This window comes from Acanthopagrus latus, chromosome 9 (genome assembly GCF_904848185.1).
Source record: "Acanthopagrus latus isolate v.2019 chromosome 9, fAcaLat1.1, whole genome shotgun sequence".
NCBI classification, from domain to species: domain Eukaryota; kingdom Metazoa; phylum Chordata; class Actinopteri; order Spariformes; family Sparidae; genus Acanthopagrus; species Acanthopagrus latus.
In genome coordinates, this window is record NC_051047.1 from 21367357 (window position 1) to 21385359 (window position 18003).

Here is an 18003-nt window from a genome sequence, read left to right on the forward strand (position 1 = left end):
ATGTTTGCAAAAAACTGACCATGGGATGTTTCATTCAAAGGAAGATTCTGAGCCAGTCTAGTTGTGTTATTATGGAAATGTGAGTGATTAACCAAATCATATCTACAACTATGAGGAAAATCTGAAATCTTAGGTTCTCACTTACAAGAATGTCTGAAAGAAGTCTGGACCCGTCCTCCATCCAAGTTTCGCGGAAATCTGTTCGTGCAGTCCTTCCTGCTGAGAACAAACAACCAGTCAACAAACCCAACAAACAGGCAGGTGAAAACAAAACCTCCTTGGCGGAGGTCATCATGCCAGAACTGGCATCTCTGATGCTAGCGCTAAACCTCACAGCAACTTATTGTCGCTTATGAAAGCAAATGATAAATATTAATATGTGACATGTACAGTTGGTAGACTTCGGTTTCATTAATACAAGCAGTGGATGAGAAGGTGTGCATATTTCAAATCAGTGTGAGTGACACAAAATTCTCATCCTGACTGAAATAAGGTTAAGGACAAGTTGGATTAAAACTGATCTTCCCAGTGAAAAGGAAAGACTCGTTTTCCACTTTGCATATTTTTCATGAAATATTCCGTACCTTCTCTGTCAACCAGTGATTAGTTTGGCAAGGGGATCCAAGGTGATGCAGTAGACAATGTTAATGACAGTCTACAGAATAATTGGCATTTCATGTTTGGACTGGATTCATCATGTTCCAGAACCATCTCCTCATTAAAAAAAAAAAAAACTGCTATAACACGTAAAAGGAGACCTATAATTGTTTCTTTCAGTGTTTTATATAGGTTATTTTACATGGAAAAGGTCTTGAAAGTTAAAAAGGTCAAAGTCTCCACCAACAGACGCTCTTCTCTCCCACAGGAAACGCTGCTCCTGAAGTGCCTGAAACACCTCATCAGTACTACGGCACCATTTCACACATTTGCACACTTTATGCTTAGTGCAAGGAAAAAAAAATCAGCCCAGTTGCTCTGGTGTTGCTGTTAGCAGTGCTGGCTCAGGCATCTGCCAGCGTACCAATCAGAGCAGACTTAAAGAGCCAGGCGCTGGAACAGAGTAATTCAGACAGAGGGGGGAATACAGTGATGCTGCACTGGACAGTATGACAAAACTGATGTGGTTTTTTTTTTGTTTTTTTTTAGCATTAAAGCATGTAAACCTATTCTAGTAGCACCAAGGTAAATTATGAATAATAAGTGCCTTTTAAAGCCATGTTTTTGGGCTTATTTTGTTGTTTGGTGGTATGCTTTTTTTTATTATTACAGAGATAAAATATGTTTTGACAATAATAACACCTCCATTTATCTCAAAGATCTCTGGCGAATGTCGCATTCTGGTGTCTGTCCCTCAGAGCCAACATCAAGGGCTTCTTTAAAATCACAGTTTTGTGATAAAATTCAACCATCATCCAGGAATCAATCATAGATGAGAACAAAGGATACATTACTTTAAAAACAGGAGGCTCATACTCCAAAATGCGACTCAATCATATTGTGGGTTTTTCTGCATTAGCTGTTAATCGCAACAATAGATTTTTGGTGTGAAAACCACATAGTTGAGACAGAACTTTTCTGCAGGACCTCTAATAATCTGATCAGCTAATAGACATTTTCCATATCCGTCCACTCAACGTTTGGGTATTACCATATATTTTATGACACAGATTTAATCAACTAAGATGAAATTGGAATATCTGGGTTTTTTTCTACCATCTCCTTTGTTCAATATTACGGCTTTATTTCCAAGACACTGGCAAAAAAAAGTGTGACTAATTTCAGACTCAATTTTTCTCTCGACATCTGTATGGCCACGTTCTGATAAGGTCACCGCGGGGCTCGTCTTGTCACCATAGCCTTTTTTTTCTCCTCCTGCTCATAAGTTCTGTCCGTATCAGTCTTCATCACTGAAGGCACTGAATACTTGTCAGGAATAATATCAGGGGTATTTGGAGATCCTCTTAATTAGAACTGTATTGTAGACTGGAGGTAGAGGACTGTCACGGCCATTGTTTAAGGAGATATTCATGCAGAGGGGCGCTGTGAACGTATCAAATGGGACAAAAAGACACAAAACAGGTATTCAGTGCTATTCATTCTGAGGCCGGGAGAGAATTGAAAAGAAATGTGTGATGGAACTGATTTGAAACTAGGTGCTCACAGTGCGCTCTACACGAGCCAATTAAACGAATAGCAGGTAAATGCAAATAAGTGATCGCTCCTCAGCCTTCCTATTCTTGGACCATGTTGTCTGCAGACAATTTCACTGAAGCCTGTTTCCCCTGCCCTTATATTAAACTGGTTTAAACTCCTGATAAGCATCCTCCCGTATCTCTTCAACTGCAATCCTATCATCCATTCCTCCCACTTCAAGAAGGGTCAGGGTATCATAACTATGATATTAAGGACATTTGATGTGGGCTTCAGTATCAGAATGTGACATTTTGCTGCTGTGTTTACAGTTTTTTTTTTTTTTTAACCAAACCCAAACTGTTTCGCATACATTTCGGTGTTTGGTGTCACAATGCAGCGCAAAAAAAAAAAAAAAAACATTCACAGACTGTGCCGCACTTTGTCCGTGAATGTAGACTGATTGGTGCAGAGGAGCCATTTATCGCTCATTCTGCAGAACAGTGTCCATCCATCTGAAAGGGAATTAGTTATCACAGGCCCACAGGGAGCCATTACAGAGTATTGTTTCAGAGAATGGCTTACCCCAAGCTGCTTTGTGTTTGCTGGACGAGAAACATCAGAAGCAGACAGAAGAGACAGTGTGGAAGGCTGGCTGAGAATGAGCTGCAGTTGGGGTTTTCATCTATCATGTAAGCTACATTATATCAAGGCTCCCTTCTCTATTTATTTTTTTCTCTGTCTCCAGCACATGAAGATGGACTATTATTGGCACATAATAGGCCGATGATGAGCACACGTCCTCCCCCGACATACACATTGTTTGCGTCTCTTCCTACATGGGGACTCTCATGCGACTGTTAACGACTACATTTATTCTCTTACACGAGCCAGCGGTGGTGTGTGTCTACATCAGCTGGTGATGTCGACATACTGGAATTTCCAACTGCGATACAAAAAAACATATATTCAACACCAATGGGGGAAATGTACACGACATTGAGGGCAGAAAAATGTTTGTATTTTATTAAAAGCAAAATATAGCAAGGCCAGGCTACTGTGTGTTAAGCACAACAGCATCTGAGTTAATTTACTTCTGGAAGATGTAAATGGGGCGATGTGTGAACCACACAGGTGAGGGTGTAGGTCAACTCGCTGTCAAAGACGAGAGAGGAAAAACCGTAGCAGATACTGGTATACCAAGCTGTAAAAAATTAGTATGGAGACCACATCAAATTCTCTGAATATTGAATATTGACAAAATATTGATATGTCTTAACAACACGTATATGCAACACTTTCCAATAAACTGTGACATGTATTCCAAATTCTAATCTGGGCCCCAAAAAAGCAACACATACTCTTAAAATAGCCCTATAGAGAGCTGAAATCACACCCGTTCCAGTATCCACTATCTTATTGAATGGAGAGAGACAAATAATGTATTGATCACATATGGTGTTTGTCGATTAAAAAGATTTTCAAGTCAAGAAAGTTGCAGTTTTTTGTGTGAGTGACATCATCTCATTGAACAGCCAAAACCCATGAACACTGTAGAGCTGACAAACTACCCTTTCAGCTGTTGATATGACCAGATTTATTGTGATTTTCATCTTTTCTTGGTACTTTTCTGTACAAAGTTGACCATGTCGGATTTGGTGATGTGAGTTGAGCGAGACAATGTAGTTTAACACAAAACTAGATAATTCAATAATAACAAACTGCCTTTCTTGACTTGAAAAATTACCTTTTAAATGACCAACATCATATGTGTAGTTCATGGCACAATTCAAGCCGGATGAATAAAAATATTTGTCTTTCTCTATTCACCACCATAGAATGTTTGCATGGGGTTCACTGGAAGGGGCACAACTTTGGCTCTCTACAAGGAAGCAAACGCCTGCTGAAAGTAATGTTTTCTTGTAAAAAAAAAAAAAAAAAAAGGTGCCAAAAGTTCACAGTTTCTAAAGTGTCAACAGTAAACTTACTTACGATAACAAAACAAAATTAAGATTCTCATTGTGTAGAATGGTTCCTTTCAAAGTTATAGATATGTAATATGTGTATTTGTAAGTATTATATGCAGTGTTTGATGTCTTAAAATAGCAGTTATCCATTTTTGTACGCATTTTGCATGAATACTCAGCGTGTGAGGTTTTTGGAGTAATGTGAAGAACTATAGTTGTCAGGTAAAAGTACCCTGATTAGACCTACAGTCTTTTTCTTGGGTACATTATTTGGCTAAAAGAAACAAGATGAAGATAATATTATCCTCAGGGCACCCCACTCATGGTTTATTATCATTATTATTATTATTATTATTATTATTATTATTATTATTATTATTATTATTATTATTATTATTATTATTATAGCAGTGGTGGTACTGACAGTAGTAGTAACAGAGTCTGGATCAGTTGATAAAATGAGATGGAGCTGAGTGTTATCCAAAATTCGCGCATGCGCAGTAGCTATATTTTCTAGCCTGTTAAGCTACCAGCCAGCTAGACAGATGCAAGCTAGCACAGATATAAATTAGACAAAGAAACCCTGTGAAGAGTCTCTGTGAAAAAGAGTTTAAAGTGGCGGAGGGTGCCAGGAGCGACTGTGACACAAAGCTATATGCGTTATTCGATATATATGGAAGTATGAAATTGAAAGGTACGCCGTCACCATGTCTTTTTAAACTTTTTGTGAGCAGTCAGTGCAGAGATTAGCTTCGGCTAGCCGCTAGTTAGCCGCCGTTGTTTTCCCACCAGCAGTTTGTACCAAAACGTGAGGGTTTACGTTAGCTTGTCTTGTTAGCATCCTGTCACAGGGATCAGTGGAGGCCCTTTGTTTTACACCGGGTAATGCGGGGTCTAAACAGCACATTAGCAAGTTAACTTGTGGTATCCTTACCTAGTTTGTGTTGCGACAGAGGAGTAACGTGACTAATGTAAGTTAGCCTGGTATAATGTGGACGGATTATTTGTTAACATGATCTGTGTTAAGCTAACGTTAGTTGATCAGTGCTAGCTGCATTTGCGGTCTGGGGCTAAAGTGAAGTTAACATTAGTCTCGCTAGTGAGAACATTAATGTTAGCTTGAGTTAGCTAGATACGTATTTCACATACAATTGACAGAATCGCGCAGTGTAATAGATTTCCTTGAACAAGTGTACAATTTGGTATATTAGCTTAGATTCCAAAGGACGATAAGTCCGGGGAAGTGAAATCGCGAAGCGATATTGATGATGGTTTAGAAATTAGTGTTGACACTTTAGCTGATGTTACGCTAACACTGAGCTGTTGCTTTCTAGTGATTTCGATTTTTTTTTGTATTAAGGGTAGCCATATCCGCTCACAAATTTGAATAGCACATAAGCTAAAGTAAGCTCTGGAGCTCATTTAATGTACGATCATTTAACTTTCAACTAATGTAAACTAGCTGCCTGTACGGATAGCATCGTTTCTGTTACATTTAAGGCGAGGTAGCAGGACAGCTAATGTGTTAGCCAAACAAAGTTGCAGGTGAATCTTGAGTTGGCTAATTTAACTGACTGGTTTATAGGCCGATCAGTCTGTTACAGGCTAGGCTATGCGTTAAAGCATCACAAATTCAGTTAACATGTAACATGTCAAGGGTTTTAAGGCCTACAACTACCACTAACAATCTGTTATTTGAACGCTAACTGATGCCTTCACGTTTTTAATAACGTGGCATTGACCGGTTTCACAGCTCTAATTTTCTTCTGAGGTCACTTTATTGACACTTGGATTATTTGCAGGCCTCGTTAAATATGACACAGGTCTGCTTTCTTATGAGGGCTGTGGCTTTGTTGCCAAATGCCTTAACATTGCTGGCTAACATCAATAACTTTTAGTGATGTTGACCAGGTATATTCTCTATGTCTAATGTCTGTTTTCTTTTTTTTTTTTTTTTTGTTTGTTTTTGTTTGTTTTTTTTTCCAGAGTGGCACATGAAGATGGGGCCATGAAGGATCCTGTGATAACTTAGGAAAAAAACTGCATCTTTGTACATTTCAACCATATAAGAGGTGATGAGAAGTTCTTAATTTCCTTGCTGATGCTGCATGATTGGGATTTCATATTTTACAGTTAAAGGGGATTCAGTTCCAGCAGTGTTCTGTATGATACAGTTGTGTTATGTCATTGGACTCAACTTGAGTTGTTTGTTCAATAGTCCTTGACTCTGTCAGTAATACTCAATGTGATTATTAAGCAAAGGCAATAAATGATCATTTTTAGTCCCTGCTTGCGTGGTCATGAGTGCACATTGTCTCATAATTTAAATATTCATAGCATGAAACAGAATCTTGGAATGAAAGATCATTTTTAATGTTAAAGGAAAAGGCTGCAAACAAGTGGCCCAGTGAACACACACATAAATAGTCCCAGTGTGTGTGTGTGTGTGTGTGTGTGTGTGTGTGTTTGTGTGTGTACATTGAAGTTTTAGTCAGAGGAGCAGAGATACTGTGATGTGTAAGAGGAGGTGATCAGATAGTGGAAGTAGTGATTTTCCACCGTCATCCTTTCTTCTCTGCCTTTGTGTGTTTTTGCCATGAAAGCATTCTCCCATCTTTTTGTGTGCTTGTGTGCAATGTTTGAAAGCAACATGATAGAATTTGTGTTTTTTAAGAAGACCCTTCTGAAGAATAATTGGAAATACCTTACACTGATATGGGTTGATCCGAAGGATGACAGTGGTTTAGGGGAACTGATATGAACTTTCCTTGATGAGTAATATGAAATTAAACGTGCTGACACACCGAAATGAGTGTCGGTGAAGTAGGGAATGGAAAATATTAGCAAAGGTGATTCTGATTCTGTGTGAACATGGTAGTTTTTGTGTTGGCTTTGTTGCACAGCTGCCCGAACAGTTGCGGTGCTGATGTGAAATTAAATGGTGATGTTTGCACATGAAAAATGGCTGTTACATAAGATTGTGTTTGGACCCATTTTCTGTAATAACAATTATCTGCACAGTGTTACTGGCCAGAGCCTAGCCTGTAACTAACTGCTTGGCATATACAGTGGTTACTGAACAGCATTGTTAAAGGTCCAGTGTGTAGGTTGGAACCAAGCCTCCCCTATAATGGCTGCTAAAATGTGAACGGCTCTGTGTTTGGTTTGTTTCTTCCTGGCCACTGTAGAAACCAGTGCAACATGCAACACTGGACCTTTTCTAAGCAGCAAACAGTGAGTCGAAAGTGTGACAGTGAAAGTTGTAATAGTCTCTTCTGTGGCATTTTTTTTACAACCGTGACTACTTAAACACACCCTTGTTTTTTCCGTCTTTTTCTTCTGGTGACACTTTTACAACAGAAGAGGTTGAGAATAGTTTTGCTTAAGCTGTGACAATGGCTGTGTCGATGGCAACATGGTCAGTAACTGTGTTGTCAGTAAATTCAACTTTTTGAGTTACAGAAGATGCAGCTTACTATGTAGCATGGATACATCTGCAAATACCAGTCCAGTCACATACTAAAACTTGTCAAAAAAATGGAGAATTATTTATTTTTAGAAAATTATAAACTTCCTAAACTCTATTTCATAGTTAAGGTTATTTACAAATTTTGATGTTTCTCTCAGAATTATAAGACATCAGGGTACAGTCAGAATCATTTTTTTTCAAATTATGTCAGTGGTTAAGGTGAAATGACTTTGTGTATGTCACTCATACTGTTAATTTGTGCAAAAATAAGTTCCTTATTGTTTTTTTTGCAATGATTAGTGCTTCAAGGACGAAAGTGAGTGGTACCCCGAAACCGGTGATGTCACGGGTTCCCACCCCTCCTCCCCCTGGGGAGATGTCAAGTGGACCTGTGGCAGAAAGCTGGTGTTACACACAGGTATTAACATTACTCGTTTAAATCATGTTCTGTGCAATAATTTGAGAAAACTGGTCATTTTTTAGATAGCTTGTTGGATTTCAAATCCTATCACACTGCCAGGAAATCATTTTAAAGAACTACTAAACCATGAGTATTGGTACTTTATTTGCAATTCGTTCTGTCTTCATGTTAATAGGTCGTTTCACAGCAGACAATGTGACTTGTCATGGTAGGAGAAGCAAAGTTGATACTAATAACATTAACTGTGGCTCAAGCGTTCCAGTAAGCCATTGGCCATCCAGGTTGTTCAGTACCAGGGTTCTGAAAATGAAGCAGCTAATTGCAATTTAACCATCATTAATTTTATTACTTCACATCTTTGTTTTTCCAACTGTGACACGTCAATATCTATTCTGTCAAAATGTCTCAAATCTGGTGTATTGTTATTTTTCACATTAATGTAATCTAGGATGGACAGCCTCAAAATTAGCCCTATTTCTTAATTATTCAAATCATTTGAGAAAGTTAACTTGTCATAATAAGCCATATAATTTCCTGTTGTTTTTTCCAATTGCATTTTAGTATTGTAAAGAAGGTGCTCTGGTCTGTTTTTTTTTTTTTGCTGCATGTTTTGATTTTTTGTTTATTTTCTGATTCCAAGGTCAAAGTTGTGAAGTTTTCCTACATGTGGACCATAAACAACTTTAGTTTTTGCAGAGAAGAAATGGGGGAGGTGTTGAAGAGCTCGACCTTCTCCTCTGGCCCCAATGATAAGATGAAATGGTCAGTGCTTGAGCTAAACCACTCACTGCTGTTCCTTTTTATTTGCAGCCTTTACTGTAGAATTTAAAAAGTTTCGTGTTCTTAAAGTACAAACATGAATGTCGTTCTGTAGTAACTCTAGACATGAGTGATAATTATAATCTCTTAAAGCCATTATGAAAGCTTGTCATGATTTTCACTTTTCATCAAGGTTGTTACTGTCTTGTTTGTCACGTTACTGACGCGCCGCTTTGTCTTTTTACCTGCCAGGTGTCTGCGAGTCAATCCAAAGGGACTTGATGATGAAAGCAAAGATTATCTGTCATTGTATTTACTTCTTGTTAGTTGTCCAAAAAGTGAAGTCAGAGCAAAGTTCAAGTTTTCTTTGCTGAACGCTAAAAGAGAGGAGACAAAAGCGATGGGTGAGTACAAGCATTCAGATCATGCTCACATCCAGTTTGCCGTATCTTTGTTGTTTTGTATACCTCCACTTTTCACCAGGTTTTTAATTTGCAAGTAGAAGAATAGCAGTAATAGGGCTTTTTTTCTTGTTGTTTTTTGCAGAAAGCCAAAGAGCATATAGATTTGTCCAAGGCAAAGACTGGGGCTTCAAAAAATTTATACGGAGAGATTTCCTCCTTGATGAAGCCAATGGACTCTTGCCAGATGACAAGCTTACTCTGTTCTGTGAGGTAAATACTGTTTCTTCCTTTTTTTTATTCTTCAAATTAACAATTTACAGTCTTTTTATTTGGAAATGCTTTCATTCTGCTAAATTTTTCAACGAGCAACACTCTAGTCATGTCTGCTTGCGGTGATTTCATAAGATGATCTATGGAACTATACATAAAAATCTATTGGACGGATTAATGGGAGAGGATTTTTCTCGTTATTAGCTTGGTCATTCATTTTGGGAAATCACTGATTACATATTTCCCTTCTGTTCACTGAACAAAAGCTGTTTCTCAATTTTTGGTTGAGGGAACAAAACATTCCATCCTACGCACATGCCCATTCAAATGTTGTTGTATGTATAAGAAATGATTTCTAGTAGATTAATTAAAGGAAAAAATACCCAAAAAATCATTCATATAGGTTTGCAAATTGCAAAATGATTTACAAATAATTGGGAACATATGTGATTGGCATATACATAACAGGCAAAGGTGCTGACTATGCTTGTTTTGTTTACACTTTGTCTCTGCTGAATAGATGTGCAAAACATGTTGATGCGTGGGCTGATTAGACCTGAGTTTTAGAGTGCCAATTCTGTTTTAGAATTGTGAAAAATGTGTTTAAAAAAAAAAAAAAAAACCTGCTGTTTAGGTATTTTCAGTAGTGCACACCAGTACCATGTTGCTGAACTGCATTTTGTTATGTGGCATACCAGTAGAAGTGCACCAATTGTGATTTTCTTGGCCAAGTCAGTTTAAAAAAAAAAAAAAATGTATTAAGTCTGACGTGCTAATTCTGATCTTCTTTCTAAGAACTATATTTAATAGCATTCTCAAACATTTACTGCACCAGGTTACAGGACCTTCTCTCCCACTCACTTGGACAAATCATAAAATAAAGTGCTCTTTAACTGGAAAGAGCTTTTTTGTACAATAATGTCCACCTGAAAATGAACTGCAACAATATCCCACTTTTTGGTTTAAACTGTGCTGCTCTGGTTTAGGCAACAGGGATTCTGTGTTGCTATTTAACATTTTTCACCATCAGTCAGTTGATCGGTGCATCTCTACACACAACCCCAAATCCATAACAGCTGAGATACCTGTATAAAGTATAACTAAAACAGAATACAATAATGTGCAAACAAACTGTTTACCTTTAGCTGTTTTAAGACAGTTTTCCAGAGCCCATGTCATAATATCCTTTCCATAAGAGTATTTCACAATGTGGTGAACCTCGCCCCACAATTGCTTGTCATCCCTGAAAGAGTCATTCTCTTTCAGGGATGACTCTGTCATACATTTTGAGCAGTCTACAACTTTTCCACTCTTTTGTTTCCCCGGTTTTAACTTGTTTTGCATCAAAATTCAAGATGTATTCACAAAAATTAAGGAAGTTGATGGAGTAAAACATTGACTACATTGTCTTTTTCCTCTTTTCAATTGTGCGTATGTAAAAAAGGATCAGTAAATGATTGTTGTATTTCAGTCAGTCTGGGCTGTACCAGAAATGAATCTATGCAAAGATCAGAATCACATCACCATGTTCCCCAAATGTAACCTTAAGTGAATCAAGGCTGGAGTCTCTTAATTCTTGTCACGACCAGTTTACATCTGATTGTAAGCTCCGGTGCCATTTAACTACAAACATACTGTTGGCATTTGCTTTAAATGGCATTAACCTCTTAGAAACTGAAATGCTTCCTCCATCTCAAATCATTTACAATGATGCTTGTTTTCGAAATAATTGAATTCCGTCTGTCAGGAAGAATAAATGTCTTCTAAAATGTTCTTTCAAGGGACAAGCTAAATGAAGTGTCAATGAAATTTGATGTGAATGGAATTGGCTGAATACTGCCATGATCAGACAGTGTGCCAGACAACAGTTTCACAAGGATTGAGCCATTTCTGGGAAATTGCCACTTTGATAAACAAATTACATTCAAATTAAAGACAAAATGCCTTTCGTTATCAATTAGGTGTTTCGGCAGAGTTAATTAATTTTGGTTTCAAGTGGTTGTGTTTTGCAAACAAGACTCCCTCCCACTGTAGGTTCCTCAGTCTCGAATACACTGTAAAAGGAGCAAATTAAACCCTAAATGAGACTGCTCTCCAGTGCAGTCAGACATTCCTGCCGCTGGATTTGTTAAGATGTTCAGCCTTTTTGATGAGAGTGCTTAAGCGTGTTGTTCTCTCTGTCATGTTTTGCTTTGCACAGGTAAGCGTTGTCCAAGACTCTGTTAACATTTCGGGCCAGTCCAACATGAACATGCTGAAGGTCCCAGAGTGTCAGCTGTCTGATGATCTGGGGAACCTGTGGGAGTGTTCGCGCTTCACAGACTGCAGCCTCTATGTCGGAGGGCAGGAGTTCAAAGCCCACAAATCCATCCTTGCAGGTAAGACCGTCCCCTGGCCCCAGCTTTTTAGCAAGTGGCAACCCAAAATGGCCCTAGACAGACATGTTTATACCCTTTTTCTTAATGGCCTCTCCCGGAGATCCATAAGCACCTCAGAATGCTACAGGGGGTTTGGTATTCCTGGCATGATTTGTGGTGGCCTAGCTCAGCAGTGGATGCTAATCCACCCTACTACCCCTGCTTGGCCCTACTTGACCCAGATGACTGGAGGATCCAGGAGATTGAGAGGCTCTCCAGCTTGTGTCCATTAGACACGGTGGCAGCTGCTGTGGTCAGGGGCAAGTGCTGATGAAGTGGCAGCTTTATGGATTTGTTCAATTTTATTCCGACAGACATAGTTCAATACTGATGTGTTGTGCTAAATATGTAATTTTTGTTTGTTTGCCTTTTTATTCTTATACATAAAGCAGCTATATCTCAAGCTGTTAAATTAGAGCATCTTTATTAATCACATAAGGCAATGTTGGTTGATCTTGATGGACAGTAGCTATTTATTTGGTGTGCTAACATTCATATCATGATGTTGACTGGTCATATTTATTTCTTTGACAGCGAGGTCACCTGTCTTTAATGCCATGTTTGAACATGAAATGGAGGAAAGTAAAAAGGTAAGAATAACAGGTTACTTATAGTAAATGTATGTCTTCTATTGCACAGTGCTCTACTTCCAACATAATTGATGCTCAAGAGCCTTTTTCATGTTTACAATGAACTTTGATCCAAGCTCAGTGGTAATAAGTGTCTTCTTTTAATGGGTGTTTTCAGTCGCACAGAAACCTTTTTGTCTTCCCTTCCAGAACCGTGTTGACATCAGCGACGTAGACCCAGATGTCTTTAAGGAAATGATGGGCTTCATATACACAGGAAAGGCTCCAAACCTGGAGAAAATGGCAGACAATTTGCTGGCAGCTGCAGATAAAGTAAGTTCCAAAGTGGTTTGCAAACAACTACCTTCCACCTCTTTTCCTGAGGCAGAGAAACAGGTCCCTCTATTCTTGTCTTTTTTGGACAGTTATTTTTATCAGTTTGTGAGTTAAATGCCATGCAAAAATGTAATCTGATAAAACCTGGGTTTAGTTAAGCTCCAGCCACTCGCCCCACCCTGAAATCATCTTGGGATACAACTCTCATTTTCACAGATAAAGAGTGAGCTTGTTTAAACGACTGTGTTTAACGCTTGAATCTGTCAACTCTATCAAAATAACTCTGATGAGAATTTTGGTTTTTCTCATTTCAGACTTCATCACCACAAGGTGTTCTGTCAAGTTAATTACAGCATCAGGTTATTTACACACTGAAACAGTAATGTTGAGGCAGTCATTGGATGAGCAGTCATGTACCTCACTGCTTCTCCCATCGCTTGGGTTTGAATGTTTGGAGCCTCCAATCAGTGAAGTGACCAGAAAGCAATGCAAGTCAATGAGGCTAAAAGGCTAATGCGGTCTGTTGTGTAATTACACAGCTGTTAACTTGCATTCTAATGTGGCATAATCTCAGTATTGATAAACTATAAATAATATAGTCCATTACACCCCACCTCATCCTCAGCCATTACAACAGCATGTTTGTGCAGTGTGAAAAATATATAGAGTTCAATACAGGACAGTAGCTCTTTAACAGATATGTTTGTGTAACATGTAATTGAAGGTCAGAGAATTGAGAAGGATTTCAGCTGCGTTGTTTCTATTCTGTAATGGAAATTTCTTGTCATCTTTCGTCAACAGAAATCATAATTTATGATGAATTACTTTAAAAAAAACTTGATTTAAAGAAGTTGTTGGGATCAAAACAAAAGAATATTAGAGTGCTGATTTGCTGTTCAGGTGCTAGTTTGGATTTCTTCCATATTTTACCATGTTGCTGATAGATGTTCACAGATCTGCACTATGTTAAAGTAATAGAGTGTGAGTCCTCAGAGTTATTGCAGGGGGCCCGCTATATTATTGTTTAATAACAATTTTAAAGTTTTCAGTTTTTAAAAACATTAATCTTCAGTGAATCTGATAAAAAAAATAAATAAAAAAAAATAAAATAACAGGAACCATTTAATTTACACAACACTGATGATTGTCTGCCCATGATTCCTCATGCATTTTTGTGAGACAGCTAGCCAACCGTACGCTTAATCACTGTGCAGCACCTGCACATAATGGAAAACTAGACAACTATGTATTCTTGAAACATATTGGCCAGTTATTTGTCGTATTATCACAAGTGTATGGACATTTTTGTGAGACACAGTGGGTTATGTCATAACTTATTGCTAAAAAACCCTAATATTAGCCATGCATCTGCTGCTGGCTTGTTTGCACATGACACTATGCACTGCCCCACACGTTAACGCTAGTCCAGTTGAATATGCAGCAGATTTCTTACAGTTTATGGAGCAGGGGGTGCTTGACCCGAAGAACGTTGAAAACCCCTGCAGTACAGTGATGTAGCCAACTGCTATGACGGCTATGATAATCAGACAAATTACTTAACATTGCTCTTCTGTTGGTGACCTACTGTAAACAGTTCAAATTTGAGTTATTGGTAGCAGCCTGGTGGATGACGGGCTTGGGCCAAAAAAGAACTATATTTAATAACTATTTTGTTTTTAAATGGTGCAAATACAGAAAATCAGAGACTGTTTAAAACTCCCAACTCTACAGGCCATTTCAAAATTTAAAAAATAAGATTGTAATTTAGATTGGGGATCATGATTGGGATTCAATAGATTGCGGTATTATTTTATAGCCAGATTGCCCACCTCTGGTTGCATTTATAATCGGTACAGCTTTAAAAGCTGCGTTTCTTTGGGGACTGTGATATGACGTCGCTTATAATCTTTTAAAGCAGAACCACTTTCACAATTTCACCTCTTGAAGGGTTAGCAAAACTGTATTAAGAATACCGTGCTATTTGTGAATATAAAGGATGAGTTTCAACTGAGCAGTGAACCAGAACCAGAAACAACCGTACTTGCCTCCTTCCAAAATCATTACTGAAGTGATAAATCACATACATCATGTGGTGAAAATTGGGTATTTCCTGTTTTGTTTTTTTTCCATTGCAGTCATTTTGGGAGTGGTAATTCCCCCCCCCCCAATTCCCTGGAGAGCCGTAATCATCAAATTTTAGTAACTGATCACATCTGTTCTGATCTTTTGTGTGTATTCAGTGTAGCTGAGACAAAACCTCAAACCATGGGGATCCACTTTACATCCAGCATGTAACCACTTTCTATTTGTGTCCCCCTCTCGCCCCCCTACCCCAGTATGCTCTTGAGCGTTTAAAGGTCATGTGTGAAGAGGCCTTGTGCAACAGCCTTTCAGTGGAGAATGTGGCCGACACCCTCATCCTTGCAGACTTGCACAGTGCCGAGCAGCTCAAAGCACAAGCCATAGATTTTATCAACAGGCAAGTATCGCAAAAAAAAAAGAAAAAAACCTCCAGTGATAAATTCCTGCTGCCATTTCTGTTTACCAGCCCTGAATGCTTACCTTTTTATCTCCTTGCCATAGGTGCAGTGTCCTGAGACAGCTGGGCTGTAAAGATGGAAAGAACTGGAATAGCAAGTATGTAATTAGCTGATATATGTGACACAAGATTAATAACACACTCTTATCTCTTCCCCCTACCAGATGCATTAGAATTCATTGTTTTAGCCCAAGCAGACAGAGTGCTATTTGCCTTTTCAGTTTGAAGCGCCATATCTTTGTATCCAAGTTATTAATAGACTCATACCTGGATAAACCCTGGAAATGGAATATTTGCAGAATTTTAAAAAGAAGGGAGGCGCTCGCTGTTTGAAGTTTTCCTTTCAGATGATATAGTGTGTTATTATAGGGCACCTTGAAATGTTGAACTTCTCTTCATCTCATGCATCCAACATGTGAAGACATTTTAACCCGACATTAATTTCAAGCCATGCATGGAAAGCACTAATGGCCCTTTTTTAAGTTTTCCATGCAACTCACAAATCAAGTCCCCCCTTATTTGCTTTGTCATTACATTCTCATTTATGTTTATTGATTTTTAATGTGCACGCTCTCATGTCTGAGTGTTAACTTCATTTTGCCTGTGCTTACAGTCATGCTACAGATATAATGGAGACTGCAGGCTGGAAGTCAATGATCCAATCCCACCCTCACTTGGTAGCCGAGGCCTTCCGTGCCCTGGCTTCAGCACAGTGCCCACCCTTTGGTCTTCCCAGGAAGCGTCTAAAACAGTCCTGACTGCCTGACTGTGCCCCAGGACTTTACTGGAGGTGTGAAGCATGGGTTTACAAAGGAAGGACTAGCGAGGGTACCACTCTTATTTCCACCAAAACTGAACACACTTGAATACAGAAGAGTGGAGCTTTCTGGCCAGGGGATGATGTGGGGAGGCTGGCACGTGGACGACTGACATCAGTGGATTTGGGAAAAAAATTGGTAAAAATCGGTGTCGCTTGCTTGCTTTGCTGCCCCAACTGAATTCTGTTCAGCCTGGGTAGCAAGTCGAGCTGTCTGCTACTGTTTTTTTTCCCTGTAATTTTGAAAATGGCCTTAATATATCTGCCATTGCTCTGGAGCTGCTCTAGAGTACTTTGTCTATTTTACTCTGTGCCTGCCTTGTCACAAAGACCAGGCCTCCTCCAGGTTGCACTAGTTCCCATGAATAGTCATTTTGATATGGAGTTCTATAGGAACGTAACAAAGGTTTAACTAAATGGGAAATATTATATATTTGTAATGTTTAGCCCGTTTTGTGACTAGACATTAAAAAGCATGAACACTTTCAGTGCAAGGTCAGTTCTTTACACTTTTTAAAAGATGTGTATGCCCCATATTGATGGCACCATTTCTATGTAAATGACAGTTGAACCATCTTCAGAAGACCAGTGTACAAGAAAGTCTATTGCATATTTGTGGGGAAAAAAAATTGTAATCTGCCATTACGAGGACCCAGTGTCAATCCTTTATAATACATGTAAGACGGAAAAGTGTCTATACTTTGGCCCTAATATATTGAAACATTGGAAGTATATGGAAGTATTTACTCAGTCTCCCATTTGAATGACATATTCCAGATCATACGTCTGTGACCTGTTATAGATTAAATTTTGAGAATTTCTGTCCTTAGTATCACCAACTTGCAAATATTATATATTCTCAATATATTGTGGTTAACTAAAAGTGGAGAGACTAATGCATGGTCATGTTATTGTCAAAGAAAGTGTCCAAGTACCAATTTTGTTTTAACAATTTATTTTCTGCAATTATCTGACATATTTGTGCAGAATTAAATGAATTGAGTATGTGCAAAAAAGATTTCCTCTAACATGCTTGGATATTTGTAGGATGCTGAGCATCACTTCTACTGGCAATGTTATTCTGTGTTTGAATGGGGGGTTGTCATGTTTATCCAGTCCGTCTCGTATGTAGTGTGGTGTGACCAACACTTCAGAGGATTTTGTAAATTAAAGGAGTAGCATCATTTTTACATGATATTACTCATCATTCAGCGTCATGTTGAGATGTTGAACCCTCTTTTGTTTGGAAGCAAAAAAGATGAAGTTGTTGTCTGCAAGAATGCCTGCATTAACCCATTAAACCATTTTCCAGCAGTCTGAAGGAGCCCGGGTTTATTTTATTTTTGTCTTGACACTAGGGATTGTTCAAATCAATGTGACAGGAGATTCCACTTTGAAGATGGGTGATTATTATCTATGCTTTTTTTTTTTTTTTTTTAATGGTCATGTTAATGGATGTGGATGTCAGGCTGCAGTGTTTTTTTTTCTTCTCTCTCTGCAGTTTTCTTTTTAAATAGACGAGACAACAACACCACCGTGATAATCAAAAGAAATTTGCTTAAACTGCAGTAGCATAGCACCGTGTTTAATGGTGAACCTTTTTTACAGTGCATGAAAGAGATTTTCCCTCTTGTTTTATGTGTGAATGCTCGGTGCAGGCTCTAATTAAAGTGAACGCGAGGCCGCTCTGTCCTGCTGGAACACAGACGTCTTCATCAGCAGCTTGCTGATCCTCGTCCGCCCCTCTCAGCACAGATCCTAGGAAAAGACCTGATACCATCGATGCTTTAGGACGCCTCTCCAACCTTTTATCTTCCTCTTTCGCTTTCCTCCACTGACTGTAATGCTTGAAGGAGCCAATGCCTGCAGTGGCATCGTCGCAATCGAAAATTTATTCTGTCCTTT

The 18003-nt window shown here is 38.6% G+C and overlaps 1 protein-coding gene and 1 long non-coding RNA gene across 3 annotated transcripts in view; one reads left to right on the forward strand and one right to left on the reverse strand.

Moving 5' to 3' along the window:
- LOC119026052 overlaps window positions 1-6071 on the reverse strand; it is a 19617-nt gene extending 13546 nt beyond the window's left edge. The window contains exons 1-2 of the long non-coding RNA XR_005076998.1: window positions 5032-6071; window positions 146-219 (exon numbers count right to left, since the gene is read on the reverse strand). This is a non-coding gene — a long non-coding RNA (uncharacterized LOC119026052). The remainder of the gene's footprint in view (window positions 1-145; window positions 220-5031) is intronic.
- spopla (speckle type BTB/POZ protein like a) lies at window positions 4604-17415 on the forward strand. 2 transcript variants are annotated; one of them, XM_037110140.1, is made up of 12 exons: window positions 4604-4791; window positions 6084-6169; window positions 7867-7984; window positions 8628-8749; window positions 8999-9150; window positions 9293-9420; window positions 11621-11798; window positions 12372-12427; window positions 12617-12739; window positions 15079-15221; window positions 15326-15379; window positions 15895-17415. In XM_037110140.1, exons 3-12 carry the CDS (start codon window positions 7907-7909, stop codon window positions 16037-16039), a joined length of 1179 nt encoding a protein of 392 aa, XP_036966035.1. In that variant the 5' UTR covers window positions 4604-4791; window positions 6084-6169; window positions 7867-7906; the 3' UTR covers window positions 16040-17415. The 2 variants fall into 2 exon arrangements, with proteins under 2 accessions (XP_036966035.1, XP_036966037.1); XM_037110142.1 differs by lacking the exon at window positions 4604-4791 and adding an exon at window positions 4924-5068.
- The last annotated feature ends 588 nt before the right edge of the window (window positions 17416-18003 follow it).

What these genes read in the sequence shown, in the direction of transcription:
- spopla (XM_037110140.1), top strand. Translation starts at nt 7,907, where the DNA reads ATGTCACGGGTTCCCACCCCTCCTCCCCCTGGGGAGATGTCAAGTGGA. An exon ending in AGCTTACTCTGTTCTGTGAG is followed by an intron (nt 9,421 to 11,620) that starts GTAAATACTGTT and finishes TGCTTTGCACAG; the next exon opens with GTAAGCGTTGTCCAAGACTC. An exon ending in CCACAAATCCATCCTTGCAG is followed by an intron (nt 11,799 to 12,371) that starts GTAAGACCGTCC and finishes TTTCTTTGACAG; the next exon opens with CGAGGTCACCTGTCTTTAAT.